At 40.9% G+C, this 23,314-nt stretch overlaps 1 protein-coding gene across 1 annotated transcript in view; it reads left to right on the top strand.

Moving 5' to 3' along the window:
- The window catches only part of Ipo11 (importin 11), a 178,681-nt gene that overhangs the window by 136,005 nt on the left and 19,362 nt on the right, over positions 1-23,314 (top strand). Inside the window, 2 exon segments of the mRNA NM_001447235.1 lie at positions 8,441-8,536; positions 21,543-21,627. Of these exon segments, the coding sequence (NP_001434164.1) occupies positions 8,441-8,536; positions 21,543-21,627 (181 nt within the window).

Here is a 23,314-nt window from a genome sequence, read left to right as displayed (position 1 = left end):
TGGCTTGGGTCACTCAAGAGTTTGTCTCAAAAACCGAGACAAAATCCCTCCCATGTGTGCTAGAGAGGATGAATTACAGAAGCAATGAAGGAAGTTTCCGTGTTTGAGAGGTCAGGTGGGGAGACGGAATTGGCCATGGCACAGCTTCAGTATAGGACTATCCAGAGATAAATGTGGTGGAATCATCAGTGCTGAGTTGGTTTGGAGAAGAGTAAATGAGGAGAAAAGGTAGCACTGAAAACCCTGATTTCTGGCTTGATTCTGATGTGATAAAGCCTGCCTTTATTTGTGGAAGGAAATTTAGGAGAGCCTGGTTTTACTTTTCCCATTTGTTTTGGGTTTTACCTTTGCTCAGAAAAGTGAGGATTCGTAGAGTTTGACATGATTGCGAGGTCACCAAGAGCAGATAGGGGAGAGGATGTGGGTTCAGTTAAGATTCTCATGCCTTGAGAAAGTTTGGCAAAGCTCCTGTGAAAGTCTGCCGGGAGTACAGTGGAGGGATTTTGTCATGGAGCCCACCTAGATAGCAGGCCTAGATGGCCTTTTTGGCTAGATTATACATGTAGCAACATAGTCAAATTTTTGACAGGGTCTCTCACTCTGTAAGCCCTGGCTAGCCCAAAACCATATGCAGATCAGTCTAACCCTGCACTCTCAGAGATGCACTCAGCTTTGCCTCCCCAGGGCTGGAATTAAAGGCCAGCATGTTCCAGCATGCCAGCTACCATATGAATATTTTTAAATAATTTAAAACTAGGGTCAGAAAGATAGCTTGGTGGACAAGAGCACTTGTTCTTCTTGTAGAGGGCCCCAACACATTTATGGTGGCTCCTAGTCATTTGTAACACCAGTTTCAGGAGATTGACTGTTCTCCTCTGACCTCTTAAGGCAGGAGGCACGCACATGGCGCCCATACATACAGGCAAGCACTCATACACATAAAATTATGAAAAGAATACTTTAGAGAAATGGTTTTTCCTCTTATCCCAAATCAGAATTTTAGGTTTCTTGCTAAATTTTTTTAACTGTCAAGGTTACTGGTTTTTTGTTCATTTTTCCCCTACATTTTTATTAATTTTTTTGTTTTGTTTTTTGTGTGTTTTTGTGGTTTTTTTTGTTTGTTTGTTTGTTTTTTTGATTTGTTTTGGAGAATTTTATACAATGTATTTTGGTCATATTCAGACCAAATCCCAGATCTATCCCATTTTGTTAACTGTTTCACGCACACACACCCCAAGCCATCAAGCCTCATTTGTTTGTTTGTTTGTTTGTTTGTTTTTGGTAACTTTAAGGTTTCTTTTTTGTGTTTTATTGACAGGTAGTTTCTTACCAATTGTTGGCATCAGTGTCCTTATCATTAATAGCTGAGTTGACTTTTAATCATGGAATGTTAGGTTTGCTTTAAGATAGTGAATTGTGGAGCTGGATTGGTTGCTTTGAGGTTAAGGACATGGGTTGCTCTCCCGGAGGTCCTGGGTTCAATTTCCAGCACCCACGTGATTGGTCACAACTGGCTGTAACTTCAGTTCCAAATGATCTAACACTCTGGTATGGCCTTCACAGGCACCAGGCTTACAGGGATATACAGATACAACGCATAGGCAAAGCATCTATATGCATAAAAATAAATATTTTAAAGTGATTTAATAAACTTTGAATTGTGAATGTTTTGCCGTTTTTGGCAGGCATTTCCCAAACCAAATTTCTTTATATGCTATCTCATGTTTGTGCTGAGAATTACTATATAGAAAGGATTGTGTTTCTATTTAGAGGACAAAAATATTTACAAGCTATATTTAGAAAGTATGTAAGGGAAACTTTCAGTGTAAACATCAGTACTGCCATAGTTCGTGTGGAGATAGAACTGTGGGGATAGAACTGTTGACTGTGGCTTTCTTGCTTCCTTGAACTCTTTCAACAAACATCTGTTACTTGTTTACCCTTGTTAAGTTGTTGTATAAGGCAAGAAGTACAGTTGAGAATATCTTGTCTGGTTGTTGCTTTTAGGTTTTAATCGCTTGTTTCTTTCTTAAATTACCTTGCCCTTCCAAACTAATAATTCGAGGATGGTTTCCTTTATTAAGTAGGTGTGATTTGTGATTGGTATGATTAAGACCTGCTTAGATTAGAGATAATTTTAAAGTGTTTAGAGTTCTGATTTTTTCTTCAGCTACGATGAAAATTTTGTACAGCATCAATTTTGACTTATAAAATTGTATTGAAAATGTCCAAGGTTGTTCCTCCTTGTTCCCTCCTAGGACAGGAGGGTGAAGATAGATTGAGAACTTGTAAAATCATCACTTAATAGAGAGAAAAATGAAGATTGTGCTCTCTTGTGCTTGGCCAGTGTAGAGTGCTCACTAAAGGAAAAGTCAAGGAAAGGGCGCTGACGGGTGCCCGGCCCCGTTCGCCTTAACCAAGCAAGCATTGGACGTTCTGTCCTTCCATCTCTGGGTTAAGTGCTTGGTTAGCTTTCTAAGGACATTGTGTTTTCTGAGCATCTCTTGCTTGAGGTCATGGTGATATAGGAGAAATAATTTTAAACTAGCTTTTTTGAAATCAAATGAACAAAGAGAAAAAGTTGATTTTTGTACATTACTGAGTTTTCAAAAGGAAGGGGGAAAAAATCACTTTTCATTAGGCTATGCAATCCGTCCATAATCTCATTTTTATAAGCCTCCAGGAAATATTAACAATTTAAAACTAGTTTTCTTCATGTGCATTTTAGGAAAAGTAAAAGGAATAAACGGAACTTGTATAGATTTAGTTTATGTGATCAAATAGCCTTTTATTTGCTGGTTTCAGGCTTTTGTGCCTTCATGTAATCCTTGTGCTCTTACAGAGTTGGTTAGCAGACAACAAGTACCTTAGTATCCACAGGGGATACTTTGGATAAAATCTACAGATGCTCAAGCCCCGTTTATAAAATGGTGGAATTGCAGAAGCCTTCCACACCCCTCCTTTTACACTGCATTATCTTGCAGTGACTTAAAGACATCTACAACAGGATAAATCCTGAGTAAGTTATACCCCACATTAGTGACTGGAATAATTAAGTCTGTAAGTACTCACACGCAGTTTTTCCCCAACGTGCTTTGACCTGAGGTAGGTCGACTGCATAGCGGTGGGTCCAGCAGAAGGGAGGGAGAGCTGAAGATGCCTGCTCAGTACAAGCCATTGTTTTAAATGGCCCGTGTGGAGGGTGGGGCTTAGGTCAGTGGCGGAGGCCCTCAAGCCCAGCAGACTTGAGGCCCTGGATGTAAGTCCTAACATGTGCTTTTGATGGGTTGTCAGTTGTTTTCATGATTCCTTCCGAATCAAGTATATGAGAAAAGAAAGTGAAAGGCACAGTTAAAAGAAAGAACAAACTGAGGTCACTAACTGACCCCTTCAGTTTCACTTTGACTCTCCAGTCTTCTTGACATCAAAATAACTTTGTATTTTTTAAAAAAACCAGCCCCCCCGACAATGGGCAGAGACACCTGGTTGATGTTGTTCTTATGTCAGTCAGGGCAGAGCAGACGCAGGCCTTTGTCATCCTAGCTTGATGCCTGGCTTCGTGGCCAAAGCTGTTTCATGCCTAACAAAAACAAACATGAAAAAAACAAACAAAAAACCAAATTTTCACAGATAGATTCATGAATCACTCCTTCTTCATGTTCTGGTGCATACCTAGTATAGTCAGTTGCCTGTTTCTTATCTATATATCAGCTATTTATGACAGTGATTATATTTCTTTGTTGAAGTCTCTCTGTAAACATTTGTGTATGTGTGTGCACACATGTGCTATAGTACCTTTGTGACTGTCAGAGGACAACTTGTGGCCTTCAGTTCTCCTCTTCTACCATGATGGTCTCCGGATTGACCTGGTTGTCAGGCTTGGCATTGTTACTTGCTGAACTACCTTGCCAGCCCCATGACTGTAATTTTAAAAGGAAATAAATAAGAAGAAATCTCCAGAATAAAAATAAAGTCTGCAGCATTTGGGATCATGAATTTCCTTGATTATTTATTGAGTGTTCACACCTATAACATTATTCCATGGGGGTATAAAAATAACCATAATACATGATTTTTATTTAAGTTGTATATGATCTTAAGCAGAACAGTTCTAAAAAATTCGAAGGACAGTAACATAACGTGAAGGATGCCTCACAGGTGTGTGTCCAATGAGTGAAGATCTTTTACTGAATTCAGGAGAGTGAATTGCCTGTTGCGTGGGCGAGAAGTCCTGGGAGTCTTCATGGTGGAAGGTGTGGAGAAAGGGAGAACTTGGGCTGCTGCTTTCTGTAGGGCTACTGTGAGTTGCTAGACAGATCTTCGGTGGTCTTTTGAGGGATTGTAGGGTTCTAGGCCTCCATGGTTAAGATGGATTCTCACTCGTGATGAGTGGTAGGTTGCAGGGTTAAGAACTCCTCTGGCATCAGGTTGGAGTGGGTGTTCCAGAAGGACTGCCAGCGATGATGCCCTGAGAAGGAAAACCCTGCTCCTGGATAGAATGGGATGGTTTTCATCAAAAGGCGCACAATGGCAAACACAGTTATCTTTAAGTGAAGTCCTACCCACTTTTCTCCCTCCCAGCCCGTTCATTTCACTCTGGTTTGTGGCTTTCTTTTGTTTCCATCTTAAATGTTTAGTCGCCTTTGGGTCCGGAGGTTAAGACACCTTTAAGTGGAATGATCTGAGTTTCATCTCTGAAACCCCACATGGTGGAAGCAGAAAACCTGAGTCCTTTGAGTTGTCAGCTCTGACTTCTGTATGCACTCCACCCCAAATAAATAAATGGAAAATGTTTTAAGAAATTCACAGCCCTAACTCTAGCTAGTGGACTGGAAACCGGGAAAGGGAATAACATTTGAAATGTAAATTTAGGGGCTGGGGATTTAGCTCAGTGGTAGAGCGCTTGCCTAGGAAGCGCAAGGCCCTGGGTTCGGTCCCCAGCTCCGAAAAAAAGAACCAAAAAAAAAAAAAAAAAAAAAAAAGGAAATGTAAATTTAAAAATTCCAATAAAAATTATACCAAAAAAAAAGGGGGGGGGAAAGAAAATAGTATAAAAAATTGATTCTTTATGCCCAGGAGTTAAGAAAGTGTTATGTGTGTGTGACTCTATGCACAGGAGCAAAGAAAGGGCTTCTGGTCCCCTGGACATACAGGTGCGATAAGCTGAGTGAGGTGGGTGTCGGCTAAAGCCCACTCTTTGGCAAGAGCAATGCATGCCTAACTGCTGAGCTAGCTCTCTCTCCAGCCCCAAGGAAATCTTTTTAAAAGCTTCATTATAAAATGTTATCAGCTGGGTCATTAGGAGGAATACATTATGCAGCAGTAGCATTAGAAGAATTTGTAATGTCTTCAAGCTTATTTAAATATATGTTCTGAAGCCTGGAGTATGGTACACACTGTAATACCAGCACTTGGGAAGCGTAGGCAGTTATCTGTGAGTTCAAGACCAACCTGGTCTACATAAGTGTTTCAAGATGGCTACATAGTCACTATCTAAAAAATATTCTGAATGCTAGGAAAGTACACACTACTCAGACTTGTAGTTTTCTCTGTTATTTGGAAACCCTTTCCTTAAACTGCTTAATGAGTAACAATTAAGGTGCTTCTTTCTGAGAATTCTTTTTAGAACTCTGAGTGGTTTGGGGATAGTTATACTGTCTAACTTGTCTTCTTTTACTGATTACCGAATGTTTCCTTTCTACTCTCCAGTTCTTCCTCCTAGAGTAAGCTCTTCATACAAAGCCAGCTTTAGTTCCTTCGTACCCTGGGCTGTAGAATCTGTTTCCCCGCTCTGGCACTTGAGGGGTAGATACGGCAGAACAATACTTCTTGCCACGTAGTACAGCACAGTCACATCGAGGTTGACAAAAACCTGTTAGGAAAATTCATAATTAATATTTTGAGAAAACATTGACATCGATTCCAAATTTTCCAGTTTTCCCAGGAGTGAGGTTGATGCTTAGAGCTGATGTTGGTAGAGAAGGCAGTTTTAATTTTGCTCCCTAGAAATCTTGAAATAGATCCATGGGCAGGATCCCTGGAAAGGGAGAGCGGGTTGTTTGTCTGGTTGTTCCAATGCTGTCAGTATTGTATTGAGAAGAAATTTCAGGTTCTGTTTGCCTTGGTATCTATGATGGCTCTGTGGTGATTTGCTCCACCTTCTTTCTACCTTTTGTCTTTAGACCCAAATCTAGGCTTCATTTACAGGCAAAGAAACTGAAGATCATATAATTTGTAGCTAAATTTCTAATGAAAATGTTGACTTTTTTTTTCAGCCTATCTAATAGAATGTAGAATGAATGTTTTTAGAAAATATTCTTGAATTCTAGGATAAAGGAACTGTGGGGGCATAAAATACATCCTTGTGAGATAAGATGTTCTACTCAAATAAGAATGTATGAAAATGATTCCTACCAGTTGGGACTTAGCCCAGTTGGTGATTTGGTTCTCTAAAATACAAACGCCAATGTACAGACACAAGCTTCTGACTGCACATAGTGAGAAGGGGCTCAGACTACTGACCTTAGAGCTGTTTGCTGAACCTTTTTTTATTTTTTGTTAAAGACAGGGACTCACTTTGCAGCTTTGGGTGCAAAATTTAATATGTAAACCAGATCGGCCTTGGACTCCAGAGACCCACCTGCCTCTGCCTCCCTGTTGTTGGGACTACGGTAATCATCACCACACCCAGTGCATTTGCTGAGCCTTTTAAAAGTTATGCATGTTATTGAAGTCTGACTTGTCAAGCCCCTGGTAGGGATAAAAGTAATCCTGGAGGCATTAGTTAATTCAGCTACTTTGAAATTTCCATAGTATAATTTAATGGTACTGTGTGGGGGTAGATGGCTGCTTTTCTTTTTTGAAGTACCAGTTATGTAAGCTATGGCGTATGTAGAGCAAAAGTACACAGTTTTAACAGATTTACACCTTCGCACGACCATTGCCATGCTCGTGAAAGAAAGCAGTTGTATTATCCAAAATGTTCGGGTAGCCATACCTTTTGAACATTCTGTAGACATGGTCCAAGAATATGTAGTCCTTTGAATCTGGCTTGTTGCTTTTACCATGATGCCTCAGAGAATCAATCCTGTCACCTGGAAAGTTCTTTTTCTTTGCTGAGTGTATTCTGTTGCATAAATTCCATGGGCCTGAGATTTATTCATTGACTAGTTATGGGTATTTATGGGTTGTTTGCAGTTTGTGACTGTTAAAGTAAAGCTATCACAACTATTTGTACAGATCTTAGAACACTCGTTTGGATTTTAGGTAAATACCTGCAAGTAGGATTGCTGGCATTTTCCAGTGAGAATATAGCATTTTAAGTTCTTGTTAATAATTCGTAAGGTTTTTTACCATCATGTAGTATTGGTGGTCATCCATCTTCCTCGTGTTTGTTGGGTATGTGGGGGGGTGCATCTGCATACACATGAGCACTCATGTACTCTATGGACAACCTTGGTCTTGTTCTTAGAAGCCATCACCGTGTAGTTTCTTGTGGGTGGTGTGGGCAGCTTGTCCTTGCCTTCCAACAGGCATACGCTGCTGCCATGCTGTGTTTTCATGGCTCCTGCCTGAGGCCCACATGACCTTTTATTGCTCCAGAGCCGTAGCACTGCCAATCTCCTTGGTTTTACTAAATAAAATGTGCTGTGATTCAGTCTGTGTTTCTGTGTTGCCTGATTATGTGCACCATCTTTCCCGGTACTCCTGTGAAGGCTGAATACTTTTCTTGGTGCCCTGCCTGTTCACATTTTCCCCTCCAAACCTTTTCTACTTCAAATGAAGTTAGTTTTCTGCTGATTCCACAGATTGCTCTGAATTCTTTATATGCTGGGTCCAATTTTTTGCCAAGTGTCTTAACGATATTTCTTTCACACCACAACACAGTTTTTCTTTTCCCTTGACAATGTCTTCAGAAAGGCAGAGATTTTGCAGCACTTACTTTGTGTCCCTATTGTAAAATTAACACAAGACTATTAGAAACATGGTAAAAGTCAGCGTGTGTCTGGCATGCCTGTGAGAGTGTGTGTGTGTGTGTGTGTGTGTGTGTGTGTGTGTGTGTGTGTGTGTGTGTGCAATAGAATGTATCTCTCCCCATCGCTCTCTGCACTACCAGGATGTGATAAGGGACCCTCCTGTCTCCACCTTCAAAGCTGTGGTAACAAACTGCCTTTTTATGTGGACGCTGAGGATTCTCCACTGACTCATCTCCTTAGCCTGGGTTAGCCTGCCTGGTGCTCAGCCTAGTATCCAACAGTGCTGCAAAGGAAAAACTGCCACCATTATGTGCAGTTTTGAAAATATTACCCTTCAATATACTGTAAAGGCTTTTTTCTTTTCGTTTCAGCACTAAATTTACATGTTCAGGATAGTATTTGGATTTTTAAAAAGATGGTGTTAAAATACTCTGGTTAATCTATATTGTTTTCTTTTATTCTAGTGTTATCCAAGATAAATTTTGTGGAATTATAAATATCTCAGTGGAGGCCCTTCATGATGTCATGACAGAAGACCCTGAAACAAGAACTTACAAAGAGTAGGTGGATCATTTAATTAATCCTCCTTAGATTTACAGAATTAAATAATGCTGCACGACTATTTTTAGTTTGCAATATGAAGATTGTAATTTCGTCTTTTATACAGTTTTTTTTTTTAAGATTTTTTTTTATTTATATGACTACACTGTAGCTGTCTTCAGACACACCAGAAGAGGGCATCAGATCCCATTACAGATGGTTGTCAGCCACCATGTGGTTGCTGGGAATTGAACTCAGGACCTCTGGAAGAGCAGTCAGTGCTCTTAACCGCTGAGCCATCTCTCCAGCCCTTGTTTTTTGTTTTTTGTTTTTTTTTACTTTAATCAAGGTCTCAAGTATCCCAAACTGATCTGAACATGCATGATCAAAACTGACCTTGAACTTCTGATCTTCCTGTCCCACCCTCCCAGGTGCTATCACTGTGTCCCTTCATACGTGCTTTATGTGGTACTGGGGTTGTATGTGGTGCTGTGAACTGAGCTTACCAGCAGCACCACACCAAGGATTTTATTATTTTGCTTACAATATTTATTGATTTTCTAAAAGCCCAGCTTTATTTTGTTATATCCCAAATTGAGCTTCTTTTATAATAACCATCATCTTGTGAGTTGATAATAATCTTTTTTAATTGAGCTCTTGCCAGTTAAGGCTGCCAAGGAAGAGGCAGTTATTTTTCTATAGGAATGTAGCCACTAGGAAGTTGCCTGTATCCACATAATAAATTAAAATAAAAATATTTATAAGACATGAAAAAAAAAGGAGCAGAAGAAGGTTCTAGAGGGAATGGGGAGGGGTTGGAGAGGGGAATAGGAATAAATCTGACCAAAATGCATTATACACATGTGTAAAATTGCCAGAGGATACATTTAAAACATTACAAATGAAGAAATTCCAAAGGCAATTTAGCATAAATTTCTTTTTAAGGACATTTTAAATAGGTTTCCCCTTTCAAGCTAGTTATGAGAAAAACGGGATGAGTTACTTTGTATTTGTGATTAAAACATCTTAAAATGGTACTTTCTGGATACCATAGTACCTTTCAAGTGATTGACTAGTTTCAAAAAGAAATAGTTAAAATCATGTTCTTTTTGGTGAGTAGTTAGGCAAAGTTGGGTTGAGAATGTGGAAAGGTAAGCAGACTTACTCAGTGGCACGTGCTTTAATCTCAGCATGTAGGTCTTTAAGTTCAAGACAGTCTGATTTATATAGTAATGCCCAGTCCAACCAGGTCTGCATGGTGAGACCCTGTCTCAAAACAAACATCAACAAAATAGTACTGCTGAGCTGGAGGCATGGAGTCACCAGCTGAGGACCACTTCCTGTTCTCACAGAGGTCTCGAGTTCAGTTTCTAACATGCACATCCCTGCTCACCGCTATCTACAACTGCAGTTCCAGGGGGTCTAACGCTTTCTTTTGACCTTTACGGGCATCATGCCTGCACGTGGTGCATATATGTACCTGCAGGCAAAGTCTAGTTACATATAAAATGAAAATGCATAAATCTTAAGAGTACTGATACTCTCAGTCATACCAATATCAGCTTGAAAATTTTAATTGTATCTTTTTGTGCATAGCATTTATTATATCTGTTGTGTTAGGCTCATGGCTTGAGTTGGGACAGACCACACGAGACCAATACTATCCCATATGGAAGAGGTTTATTGGGGCTGGTGGAGACAAGAGGGGGCAAGAGAGGGAGAAGAGAGAAAAAGAGAAGAGGAGGGGGGCAGAAAGAGTCTGCCTTTTATTTGAACTGTGAAGGTGGGAGCTGAACCAAATATATGCTGGGAATGTATGGCCATTGCCATGGCAACAGATGTGCAGGTGATGTCACTGCTGGAGTTGAGAGGTGTTCCTGATACCAATAATACCTATTCTCTTACTGTTATATTAATAAAGATATTTACCTACAATGTTAAGCAAAGTTTCAGGAGATTGTAGGCTGTTTGACTTATTACTGCCACAAACTTGTTCTCTTTGCTTTTTACAAAGCCATTTTTAGCAAATGGGGAAGATTGCTGTTTAGATCATGTATTGTTGAAAACACTGTAAGCAGTTGCAAATGCTGTTTTATATAAACATGTAACATAAAAATGTCTACATGTTATTTAGGTTTTGAAGAATTATTGTGAAGTCGAAATATGCCAGCTTTTTTGTGACTATAAAACAAAAATAAGTAGTCATTCGTACATGTAAGGAATTTGCCTTTAAAGTTAACATGAATTGTTAACAATAAGATTTTAATATACCAGGACTGTAAATAGTATTTTTATATAGTATGACATGGTTTGCAAGTAATTATACAATATTTAAGATATGTTCAGATAGTCTTTGTATAGTTTATTTATATATAATATATAAGAAGACAATAAATAATATATTTGAAGACAAGAAAGTTCTTATTCCTTATGCTATGTTCAGCATGGGGGAAAAAAAACGAATCTTTGGTTTAGAAGGAAAACAACCCAATTAGGAGACTGTCATGGAAATCTAATCGGATAGCTGGTGAAATGGCTCAGTAGGCAGAAAGTATTTTCTGTGCAAACCTGACAGCCTGCACTGAAACCCTGGAACCCACAGTAGAAATGAGAAAGTAAAATAAAGTAAAGAATGAAATGTAAACTCAAAGTAAACCTGGACATGAGGGCTGGTGTTCCTGCCAGAACCTGTCACTCACTGCTGTTTTCCTTCCCCAGAATTCCTGGGCCTGGGTGGAGGCTGTTACCAGGGGTGGTATTTGGCATACAGGAACAGAGTGGAGAAACAAGTTACCTCACTTGTATGACTTTAGCTTCTTAGAGTACTTGCAGAAGTCTGTAATAAATCTTCCTAACCTATACTCTGTGCCTTGTATAGTTCTAAACATTATAGTCCACAGGGCTACAGGACATAATTAGCCTTCCAGAAAGGTTCAAATGAAAAGTGTAACATATTCACTTTAGTAGCTAACTTACTTTCCAGCTTTTCCTTTATGTTTATTTGAACAGTTCATTGAGAGGAAGCTAATCTTTCTGGTCTGTTGACATTTTTATTATACTGTTTGAGAATGAATTAGGGCAAAGGAAGAAAACTGTTTTCTTCACCTATGTCTTATTATAAATTAGTGTTCTCTCCAGAAACAGAATCAGTAAACAACTGTAAAAATATTTATTTTAAGAATCTGGCTCATTTGGTTACAAAGGCTGAGGCATTTCTGGTTTGTAGTTGTAGGTTGGAGACTTAGGAGAACTGGTAGTTTTTCTAGTCCCTTCAGGTTTAAAGAAAATCTTAAGTCCTAACCTGAAAGCAGATAGAGCATGAATTTCCTGACATAGCATTTTTCTGGGTGTTTGGTATGTTGGCAAAGGCCTAACACATATAGAGGGGACATTCCGAGTCGTCCAGCTCATGATTCAGAAACTGATACCATCTAAAAGCAACTCCACTGCATACCTAAAATATTATTTAACAATACCTGGGCTCTTGGCAGCTGTGTTAAGTTGACATGTTAACTATCCTATGAAGATAGTTTTGTTGATAGAGCTCTTTATCCTACTTTTTTAGGCCAGGTATTGTGCTGTGTAAGAAAGCAACAGTCTACCTTAAGGGGAGACTGAGATCAGTGGAACAGCACTACAACCAAAGACGCACGCCCATGCTCCAGCACGTGCTGGGGATCAAGTCCATGGCCTTACACAAAATAGGCAAATTCTTTAGTACTGAGTAAGAGGGTATGTAGTGGATTGGAGCCAACTAATTAAGTAATCAGTATAAAATGCAGTTTTGGAATGATTTTTGTAATCAGTGAAGGTCACTGGTAATTTTTAAGTATGAAAGTGACATGTGGTAGTTTGAATAAGAATTCCTCCTCACCCCTCCCACCCCCAAGGCTAATATGCTTGCATACTTGTCCCTAGTTGATGGAACTGTTTGGGAAGGATTAGGAGGTGTGGTCTTGTTGGAGGAGGTGTGTCACTGGGGTGTGGGCTTTGAAGTTTCAGAACTCCAGACCATGCCCAGTCTGTGCCTCATACTTGTGGATCAAGATGTATGTTCTTAGCTGTCGTCTGTCACCATACCTACATGCATACTGCCATGCCCTGCTATAATAGTCGTGGACACTAATGCCTTATAGCCATGAACCCTGAATTACGTATTTTCTTCTATAAGTTACCTTGGTGTTTTGTCACAGCAATAAAACTAAGACAGAACTGGGAGTAGGCAACTGCTGTGACAGACCTGACCATGCTGGTTTTTCCAAGGAATGTGGAAGACTGGAAATATGGACCAGGAAAGCAGTTGAATACTTTTAAGTGGAGTGTAACAGGCTCACACTGATAGTATTGAAAGACCCCTGGAGCGGGGAGACCCTCACTCAAGTCTCGGGATGATGCGACCCCCCAAGAACTCACGTGAGACCGTCCTTGCTGTAATAAACACGAGGTTTATTAACGGGAACCAGTGCACTGGGGTCGAGACTCGTATCCCACGCAGGGGCAGTGGAGTTCGACCCTGAGAGGCTGGGAGAAGGGTATTTAAAGGGAGAAACCATAGCCCGAGGGGGCAGGGATGGCGTCATTGGAAAGTGTCGAGAACACCAGTGAAAAATCACGAGGAGGAGCTTCCTGTTTCTCAAGATTATTCTCTAAGATTTTAATCTAACTTTACGGTCAGCTAGTACAAGTAGAGGGCAGGGTCTGGAATTTGAGGTATTTCAAGCTTTTTTAAACTTCTGACTTCTTAGCTGCATTTTTTATTCTTTCAGTATCTTGGAAGACAGTAGTGCTGACATCATTGTGGACTATACAGGCCCATCTCAAAAGGTTTCTTTCAGTAAGGAATCATTATTCAAAAACTAAGCTGGAGACCATTCTTGTGATATTTTGGCACATAATGTGATTGCTTTTTCTCCATGTAAAAATCTGCATGAGACTAAATTGGAAGACTTTGGACTAATGCATTTGGCAGAGATTTAAGTTAACTATCACATGGTTATTACTCTCCAGTATTATGCAAGTATACAGACGAGAAACAAGCAGGGCAATACACAAACAGTTTGAGGAGAAAAGAACACCAGGAAATTCAGTGTTTGAGCCTAGACTGGTGTTGAAAAATATAAGAAGAAACCTTTGTTCAAATAGAATAAAAAAGTGATGTCCTCAGGACAAGACCCCAGTCAGCTAAGCTTTCAACTTATAAAAAGCAACCACAACAAATCAAAGCCTATGCAAATGCCATGCTAGGAGAGAGGGCCAGGCTACATCCCAATCAAGCAGCTGAACATGGTGGTGTGGACCCTGTGCTTCTGTCTTTAGAATCTGGAAGGGTAGAAAAGCACCTTAAGATGTGACATGGTCAGGTTTATAATGAGATTCATGTGATCTGTGGAAACTGTGAGATAGAGGAAGAGAAACCATTTCGGTATCTGTTATAAGTAATATCTTGGTAAGCAGTGCTGAGCTGAATCTGAGGTAGACTTTGGATGGTGGTGGTGGGAGCAGCTAAGGAGGGCCAGCAAGTACTTATCATTGGATGATATGTAGTTAGTTTAAATTGTGTTATTTCTGGCCTCTTTTTATCTTTGTGTCTGAATATGCCCTCATGACATACTGTTTAGGCCTTTTAAATTTTAAATGTATTTTGTTTGAGAAAATGGCAGGGCGTTATTTTGATGATCCCATATTTTTATTTATCTATTAAAAAGTTCATATATAAGGTAAATGAATGCCTGATGGTTGGCTATCACTAATCTAACAGTGTTGCTTGAGAATCTTACAGGAAACAGACCCCGTTAGAAGGGTTTCATCTTGAGAGCTAATGAATCTGCATCTGTTTGTTGGTTAGTTTTCAGTTAGGGTTTCTTCCTCCAACCAGGGCAGCTTATTAATGAGACTAGAGACCAATCTGCTTAGCACACTTTTTCTTTTCTTACATAATACTGGGAAGAGAAAAAGATAATCTCTTGCCAAATTTTGGAAGTAAAAAGGAAGAAAGAATTTAGCCAGCATTTTAGGAAGCAGTGAACTTGATTAGAGAAGACTCATGAATTCTTTTATAGCTGTAGAGGACAAACAGCTATAAACAAAGTAGTGTTGCTTGAAACAAGTAAAATACAGGCTTTTGTAATGATTCTTTCTACATTTGATTCTTCTGACTCACCAGATGGCCCTGCAGAAGGGAAGAGACAGGAAACCACAAACAGCAGCAAAAGAATGAGAAACAGAAGGCAATTCTAAAGTCATCACTATCTGCTGTTCTAGCTTCTGTCTTTAGTGACCTCCTTGGAGGTCTCGCTCCAGCTTCCCCCTACACAGCCACACCCTTCTGCTTTAGAAAGTTAAAAGCCTTGGTTTGGACAGAATCAAGTTGTTGGATGATGTTCTGTGCTGACTTTCTAGCACAGCTGCTTCTCCTTTCCCATGGATTGCCCATCAACCCTAGATGTGCCATCGGCTGTTATACTTGTGGTTGGCTCAGAATCTCTTCTTGCTCTGTCATGTCCTTGGCTTTGGCCTGTTGGAGCAAACCTGCCTCTAGAATTCCTTTTGCCTCTTTTCTGGGTTCCTTCTTGGCTCATTCTCTGCATTGCTAATATACTACATTCACTTAGAAATTTATATTCAGATCGTAAGAGGATTTGAGATAGTGCATAAGAAAGAGGAATTTAAATAGTGAAGCTTAACAGGGGGAGCATGCAGCACAAGGATAAAGACTTAGCCAGAGCCAACTGCCAGTGCAAAAAGAAGCCTTAGGGACTGCATGCTGTTGTTTTCAAGCAGAAGGAAATACAGTTACTAGGAGAAGGGAATGGAAACTTAAGTTTTTATAAGGTATTTAACAGGCCTCAGCTACTCTGGCTGCAGTATGTTCCTAGGACAGCAGCTTTAGCATTAGCTAATGTGGCCTGGGAACAGCATCACAGCCCCAGGTTCGCTCAACTTTATCCCTCAACACACAGGCCCAATCCGTAGGCTGTTTTCTGCCTGGGGACAGAGTAGCTCTAGGGCTACAGGTCAGTGCTAGTGCCAGGCACTCTCCTCTGTGTCTTTTTTTTAAAGCTTTATTTATTTATTTCATGTATGTGAGTACACGGTCACTGTCTTTGGACAGACCAGAGGAGGGCATCAGATGCCATTACAGATGGTTGTGAGCCACCATGTGGTTGCTGGGAATTGAACTCAGTGCTTTTAACCACTGAGCCATCTCTCCAGCCCTCCTCTGTGTCTTTAAAGATTGAAGCAAACTTCTTCTAGAAACCATTTCAAAGTCTTTGTCCCCTTTATGTACTTGATCAGAATTCCATAAACATGCCCCCTTTACGAACTGTCATTGACTAGGAGTATAGGATTGTCATGATTCATGTTGTTGATCGATGACTGGAGCTGGGACTAGTCATTTCAGAAGGGTATGCTAGCAGGGAAGCAGAGTGAAGCCCTGTTAAGGATGAGGGTAAGGTGGTACTACTCAGTGGTTAACCCTTGCCGAGCATGCCTGAAGCTCAGAGTTCCATCTCTAGCATGCAACAAAGTAAAGTGAAAAAGAGAAGGGTAGTTATGTGTAGTGCCCATTTTTACTATTTCCAGTTCGGTTTTATGTAATTTGTGCTGGTTAGTTTTTTGTGACCTTGATGCAAGCTAGGGTCATTTGGGAAGAGGAACTACAATTGAGAAATACCTTCAGCAGATTGCCCTGTTGTCAGGTCTCTGTGATATTTTCTTAATGGTTGTTGTAGGACAGCCCGAACTACAGAGTGTAGGGCTTCCCCTGGGCAGGGAGCCCTGGGCTGTGTAAAAAAGCAAGCTGAGAGGTCATGGGGCGTGGAAAGCCAATAAGCATCACCCCTCCATGGCCTCTGCTTCTGCTCCTCTCTCCAGGTTCCTGCCTTGAATTCATGGCTATTTTCTTCATACTGTTCCCCCGGGTCAAATTTGAAGCATCAAAATTTGGTACTTTGAAAAATGGAAAAGTTCATTAAGGCTAGGAAAAGTTTAAAGAACACTCAGTATATGTTTGTAAAGTCATTCTTTTCTCACTGACAGATGACTTAGGGCAGAGTTTTTATATTCTCTGAAATATGTTACTGCATATTTCAACTAAATAGCACTTAAACCATTGGCATTTCTTACCAACATTTGTCTATAGCGTTTGACCCTTTTGAGTTTGTTGTTGAGAAATAGTCTAATTTAGAGCCCTAGTGCCTGGAGATACCCAGTAATCTCTGCTCGGGTGTGTAATGGAGGAGTGGCTGTATGTATTCACAAGACAGTTGTTATTTTAAATGGTTGATAGTATTTTTTGACTATAACTATTATTGGATTAAAAGCTTCCATATGTCTTTGCTTATTCGAAATCCCATCTTGTGCATTTCAGTTAAAATGTGACAGCTTGCCTTTAATCTCTGTTAACAAAATGAGGTTTACTTTCGGTTGGAGCTTCAGAAGATAGTTTCAACTTTATGCTTTTCAGTAACGATTTTTGGTGTTTTTTGGACTGGTGATATTTGTACATTGAGCATCCATAGTCAGTTCTGAGGCAGAAAAACAAGGGGTAGTTTACAGCTTTCTCAGCCTGAATGAGTATAATTCATATGTAAAGTAAACATACTCTGTTCTTTATGTAGTTTTTGGTCATGGAAGGAAGAAAAGAGGGAGAGGGAGGGTCAGTCAGTCTATTGCATTGAAGAAACACCATGACCAACAAGAAAGTTGGGGAGGAAAGGGCTTACCCTTCCAGATCACAATCCATTGTTGGAGGAAGTCAGGACAGGAGCTCCACAGGGATGGAACCTGCAGGCAGGAGCTGATGGGCATGGAGGGATGCTGCTTACTGGCTTGCTTCCTATGGCTTGTTCAGCCTGCTTGCTTTTTTATTTAGAACCCTGGACCACCAGACCAGGGATAGCAACACCCACAGTGGGCAGGGCCCTCCACCCATTGATTCCTAATTAAGAAATGCCCTACACCTGGATGTCATGGAGGCATTTTCTCAACTGAGGCTCCTTTCTCTGTGATAACTCTAGCTTGTGTCAAGCTGACATAAAACCAGCCACTACAACTGACGCCTTATCAACTGGACACACAAACACATCACTATTAAGCCTCAACCCTTACTGTCTTAATCATCTTCAAGATCTAAATAACATTAGAAGTCCCACAGTCTTTACAAATTCAAACGTTAAAATTTCAGTTCCTTTAAAAGATCTCATCTCTTTTAAAGTCCAAAGTCTTTTACAATTCAAAGACTTTTAAGTGTACACTCTAGTAAAATACTTTCTTTAAGAGGGAAAAAAAAATCAGAGCACAGTTGCAATCAAATCAAAGCAAAATCAAAACTCGTAACCATTCATCGTTAACCATCCACTCAAGTTCTCTGGACTGCTCCAGAGAGCTTGGGTCAGTCTCCAGCTCTGCCCTCTGTAGCACGCCACTGCTGCTGCTCTTCTTGATGGCCACTGCATGATCCTGACATCTTAAAATGTCTTTTGCTGCAACTGGCAGCACTTTCACAAATACTGTCTCACAGGCTTTCTTCATCATGCCAAGCCTCAGCTTCTCCTCATGACTCCCTCAGTCCTGTGCCTTCAACTGCCACTGAGACTGCACCTTCATTAATAGCCTCTCCTGGCCTCTCACTGTGCTAAACCTCTGCTGCTCTCCATGACCCCGTCCTTCATGCCTTCAAAACCAGTACCACCTGGGTGACTCACACAGCACCAAGTCTGGCTACCAACAGGAGGTACAACCTTGGCTGTGTGTGGAACACAGCTTCTCTCTGCTCTCAGAAAATGCTTCCCAGAAGATTTCACCGTAATGATGCTGGATTCTTCTTAATCACCACTAATTTCTTAGCTCCAGCTGACCAGCATCAATTGTCCCAGTAATGTAAAAGTTTGACTTTAGTAGTTCTAGAATCTTGTTAATCACAGCCGATTGTAGAGCCATTAATCTTCCCTCTGAAATTTCACAAGCCAGGCCTCCACCTCCTGCACTGCTGTCAACATTCTTTTCTTCCAAGCTCCTACAGAACATCCCACTTAAGGTCTCAGTACTTAGTGGCTTTTGTAGCTTGAAGTCTAAAGTCCTTCCACAGTCCTCCCAAAAACACGGTCCGGCTGCCCCAGCAGTACATACTACTATGCTGGTACCAACTTGTCCTAGTCAGGGTTTTATTGCTTCAAAGAAACACCAAGAAAGGGTTTATTTGGCTTACACTTCCAGACCATAGTGCATGTTGGAGGAAGTCAGACAACTCAAGCAGGGATGGAACCTGGAGGCAGGAGCTGATGCAGACGATGGAGAGGGGTATTGCTTACTGGCTTGCTTTTCCTTATGTGCTCAGTCTGCTTTCTTATAGAACCTAGAACTACCAGTCCAGGGATGGCACCACCCACAGTGGGCTGGGCCCTCCCCCCTTGATCACTAATTGAGAAAATGCCTTACAGCTGGATCTTATGGACGCATTTCCTCAATGGAGGCTCCTTTCTCTGTGATAACTCCAGTTTGTGTCAAGTTGACACACAAAACCATCCATAATCTACACACACACACACACACACACACACACACACACAGAGAGAGAGAGAGAGAGAGAGAGAGAGAGAGAGAGAGAGAGAGAGAGAGGAGAGAGAGAGAGAGAGAGATCATTGTGCTAAATCCTTTAGCATCAGTGAAGCAGAGCAGAATATTTTCACTATCTAAGTATCAGACTTCAATGATGGCTCTGTGGTCAGCACTTGCTGTTCTTCCAGAGGACTTGAGTTCAGTTCTAAGCACCCAGATTAGGCAGCTCACAACTGCATGTATGTAACTCCAGCTGCAGGGGGGGAATCTCGGCACCACAGGCACTGTATTCATGCGGCATATACTCACAAATAAAAGATCTGTCTCTGTCTCTATGTCTGTCTGTCTCTCTGTCTCTGTCTCTGTCTGTCTCTCTCTCTCTCTCTCTCTCTCTCTCTCTCTCTCTCTCTCTCTCTCTCTCTCTGTTTAGTTTTGTTTCTTGAGACAGGGTTTCTCAGTGTAGCCTTGGCTGAAATTCACTGTAGACCAGGCTGGCTTCAAACTCAGAAATCTGCCTACCTCTGTCTCCTGAGTGCTGGGATTAAAGGCATGCACAATTACTGTTAGGCAAAAACTAAATCTTACCAAAAAAAAAAAAAAAAGATGAAGGATAGGAGGGGAGGGGGAGGAGCAGCAGCAGCAACAACAAGCTCACATGTTTTGTGTAGCAGAAGAATTTGAGACCAAAAGAAAGGGGAAGAGGTGCCTCCATAGAGACTAGTACCTGTTGCAGTTGAAGTGAAGTCTAGTTGGCATGAAGTGGCTAACAGATGGAGACACATCTTCCTCAGTCCTACAATTCAAACTGGGATCTAGACTCTCCTTCAACCTCTCATTCTATCTTGAGTTGATAGATTTTCTTACCTTGTACTCAAGCATGAACTATCTGTATTATCTCAGCAGACCACAGCACTGAGCTTCAGAAAGGCGAAGGCAGTGAGTGAGTTGGAGGCCCAGCTTTCTTGTTTTGAGGAGGTTTCCTCTCAAGGTGCCTGTGTGGGGCTGCACAGTGTGCAGTGACTGGGAGAGGTGCAGTGCTCTCAGAAGCTCTTCTTTCTGCTGGTGGGGAAGGACAGCCAGGTCTGGGGCTGCACAGTGTGCAGTGATTGGGAGAGGTGCAGTGCTCTCAGAAGCTCTTCTTTCTGCTGGTGGGGAAAGACAGCCAGGTCTGCTGTGACAGGGAGCCTGACTGCATTTCTGATATTGGCAGCTCGCCTCAATCCTAAATTAATTTTTGAATAGCTGACTTTGGTACTGTCCTTCCCCTCAATTTTGTGTAAAACATTAAGAGAAACAAAACCCTCTCTGCCATAGTCTATTGGTTAGAGACATAAAGCTCTGATAAGTTTCTGTGTTCTTCGTTCAAATTTAGGAAATTGTGGGGTTTGTTCCAGTGATGGTGATTCACCGGACAGCATTCATTTCTTGTCTCCCTGTAATGAGTGTTGGATGAACAGGAGGCTATGTTTCTATTACTTCTGTTAATGGTGGAGAGCAGTGGTGCAGATAATCAAAATAAAATGATTTCTACCTGTCCTGGAGCCATAGGCGCCACTGGGGACAAGCTTCTCAAAGCAGAGTGATTTCATTTGGAGCATGAAGTGGATTGTCGGGTTATCAGCAGTGTTTGATGATGCTTCTGTTAAAGTCATTGCATGCATAGTTTTAATATGCACACGAGTTTGGGGTGGGGGGGGTTGTTTAGGTGTAAATCTTGATGGTTTTGTTTTTTTTTTTTGTTTTTAAAGAAAGATATAAATTATCTTCTAACTGATAGTTGATTCAAAAGCTTCCTAGTAATAATCTTTTAAAAATGTATCATGTGTTTATATTTTGTCCCCCCTCCCCTTAAGTATCTCAAGTTAATCTTGGGATACTGCTCCTCCTGCCTTGTTCTCCTAAGTTATAATTTACTGTATCAAATGCTCAAGTTAAATGGTCCACATTCCCTTTGCTGTGGCCTGTTTTTAAATGGGGAGCTTTTAAAATTATAATGCTAAGAACACCTTTTTGGTGCTTATGTGTTTTTGATGTATGTAGTGTGGAAGCAAGAGGCCAGTGCTGAGTGAGGGTCTTCCTTGATGGTTTCCCACCTCAGTCAGGTTTGAGATAGTGTCTCTCACTGAACCTAGAGCTCACCAATCCTGCTGGCTGGCTGGCGAGCCCAGTGAGCCTCTCTCTACCTTGCTGGTGCCCGGTTTAGGAGTGTGCTGCCTGTGCTCAGCATTTTTGCGTGGATTCAAGGACCAAACTCAGGTCCTTGCACTGGGTGGCAGACACCCTTCACTGAGCCAGCTCCCTGGCCTAACAAGATACAACCAAAAACTTTAAAGAATATAAATCTTATTTATCTAATCAACCCCTCTTTGTCACAAAGAAGCATGCAAGTTCTCAGTAATTTTGAGGGATTAGGTGAGTATGGTACAGACATTTTTACTTAACTTTGGTGCTTATTTTTAATTGTAGTTGTATGCTGATGTCTCATCATGAGGAACCGAAGGTAACAGAAGATGAAGAACCACCCACAGAACAAGACAAGAGGAAAAAGATGGTAAGCTACAGGCATGACCAGTGATCACCATGCTGGTAAATGGAATGTTGGTCTGTCCACCTGAATATCAGCCCATTCATCCCTTGTTGAAGAATTCAAGTGTCTGAGCTTTACTCTGTGGACAGGAAATCATTCTGAGATAGCTGATCCTGTCTGAGAAAACCAGTTTTGCTCATTAAAAAACAAAACAAACAAACAAAAAAAATGGACTCAACAAGTTTATTTAAGTTTAAAAAAAAGAAAAGAAAAAAATGAAAATTATTTGAGGAGACATATTGGATTGTTTTCTTATTCTTTCTTTATTATTGTTTCCCTGTTACGTTACTAGCTTTGTAATGATCCTTCTATGATCTTCATCATGAGGCATTATAAAATGCCCTGACTGCTACCATTAATACTTGTATCAGAATCTGGTAAGAATGAAGAGCAGAAGGCTAAGAGATGTCTGAAATACATCTTGAAATTTACTTATAATGTTTAATACTTACTCCGACCATGAATATAAATAGACACAGTGAGCTTTGGGAGTCTCTTCTGGTCTCATGACTTCGCTGCACCTTCTTCCTCTCCTGCAAAATGACAGCAGCAATGTCATCCACCCTAGAAACCCACAAGTGCCTTGTTGTTTGGTGTGTGCTCACTGTGATTTCATCTTGTTATTCTCGTCAGTCCTTCAGCAATCTTTTGTTAAGCTCAAGGATGTAATCCTGAGTTCACGGTCAGCACCATTTCACTTTGCCTTTGCACTTAGCAGCCACTACCCAGCAGCTAGTAAGAGGATGATGGTGGTGATGATCCTTCATCCTCCTCCTCCTCTTTCCTCTTCCCCTTCCCCTTCCCCGTTCCCCTCCCCCCCTTCTCCTGTTGTTATGATCTTATGTCCAGCCCAGGGGTGAATCTTTACACCAAAAGTTACATCTTTGTGTGAAGTTACTTGTGACCTTGAACAGATTACCTTGCCTTTTTAGACTTGTTTTACTTCATTGATGACATCAGAAGAAAACTGGGTTAGTAGATTACCAGGGCCTGCCAGCTAGAATCCATTTTTTATTTACTTTAAAAGCCTTTAATGCCATTTTCCTTTATGAATATATCCCCAGAAACATCCTTAAACTGAGGGTGGTGGCTCTCTAAGATGCAACATGTCGTCTCTTGACATGCAAGAGCGAGAGGCCCCTGATGCAACTTACTTGGCCTTATCCAATTCCTCCCTCCTATTCTCAACTTCAAAAGCACTGGAAGCACCATTATTGTCACAGAAAAATGTGATGGCATTTTCCCCACAACATTCTGAATTATAAATGAATAATAGGTATTCTCTTACTAGCTTCCATGTGTGCTGTTTAATTTTTCTTAATCTGGTAGATTTTTCCCTAGCAAGTTAAACTGCCCAAATTTGTGTTCCATTTTGTATTTAATTTTTAGTCATATTATGTAATAGCTTAGGCCTGGTGTGGGCTTTAGAAACCTCAAAGCCATCCCTAGTGACACACCTACTCCATCAAGAACAACCTCCCAATCCTTCCTTAACAGTTATTTCTACTAACTAGGAATCAAGCGTTCAAATACATGACCCTTGAGGACCATTCACATTCAAACTACTACAGCATGTACGCCACCTGTTCATCTCCTCCTCTCTCTCTACCGTCTCTCTTTACTGTCTCCACAGTTTTTGCTTTTCTGAAAC

Source organism: Rattus norvegicus, chromosome 2 (genome assembly GCF_021556685.1).
Source record: "Rattus norvegicus strain SHRSP/BbbUtx chromosome 2, alternate assembly SHRSP_T2T, whole genome shotgun sequence".
NCBI lineage: Eukaryota > Metazoa > Chordata > Mammalia > Rodentia > Muridae > Rattus > Rattus norvegicus.
Note: the sequence above shows the minus strand (reverse complement) of the source record. Positions and strands in the feature narration are given on the sequence as shown.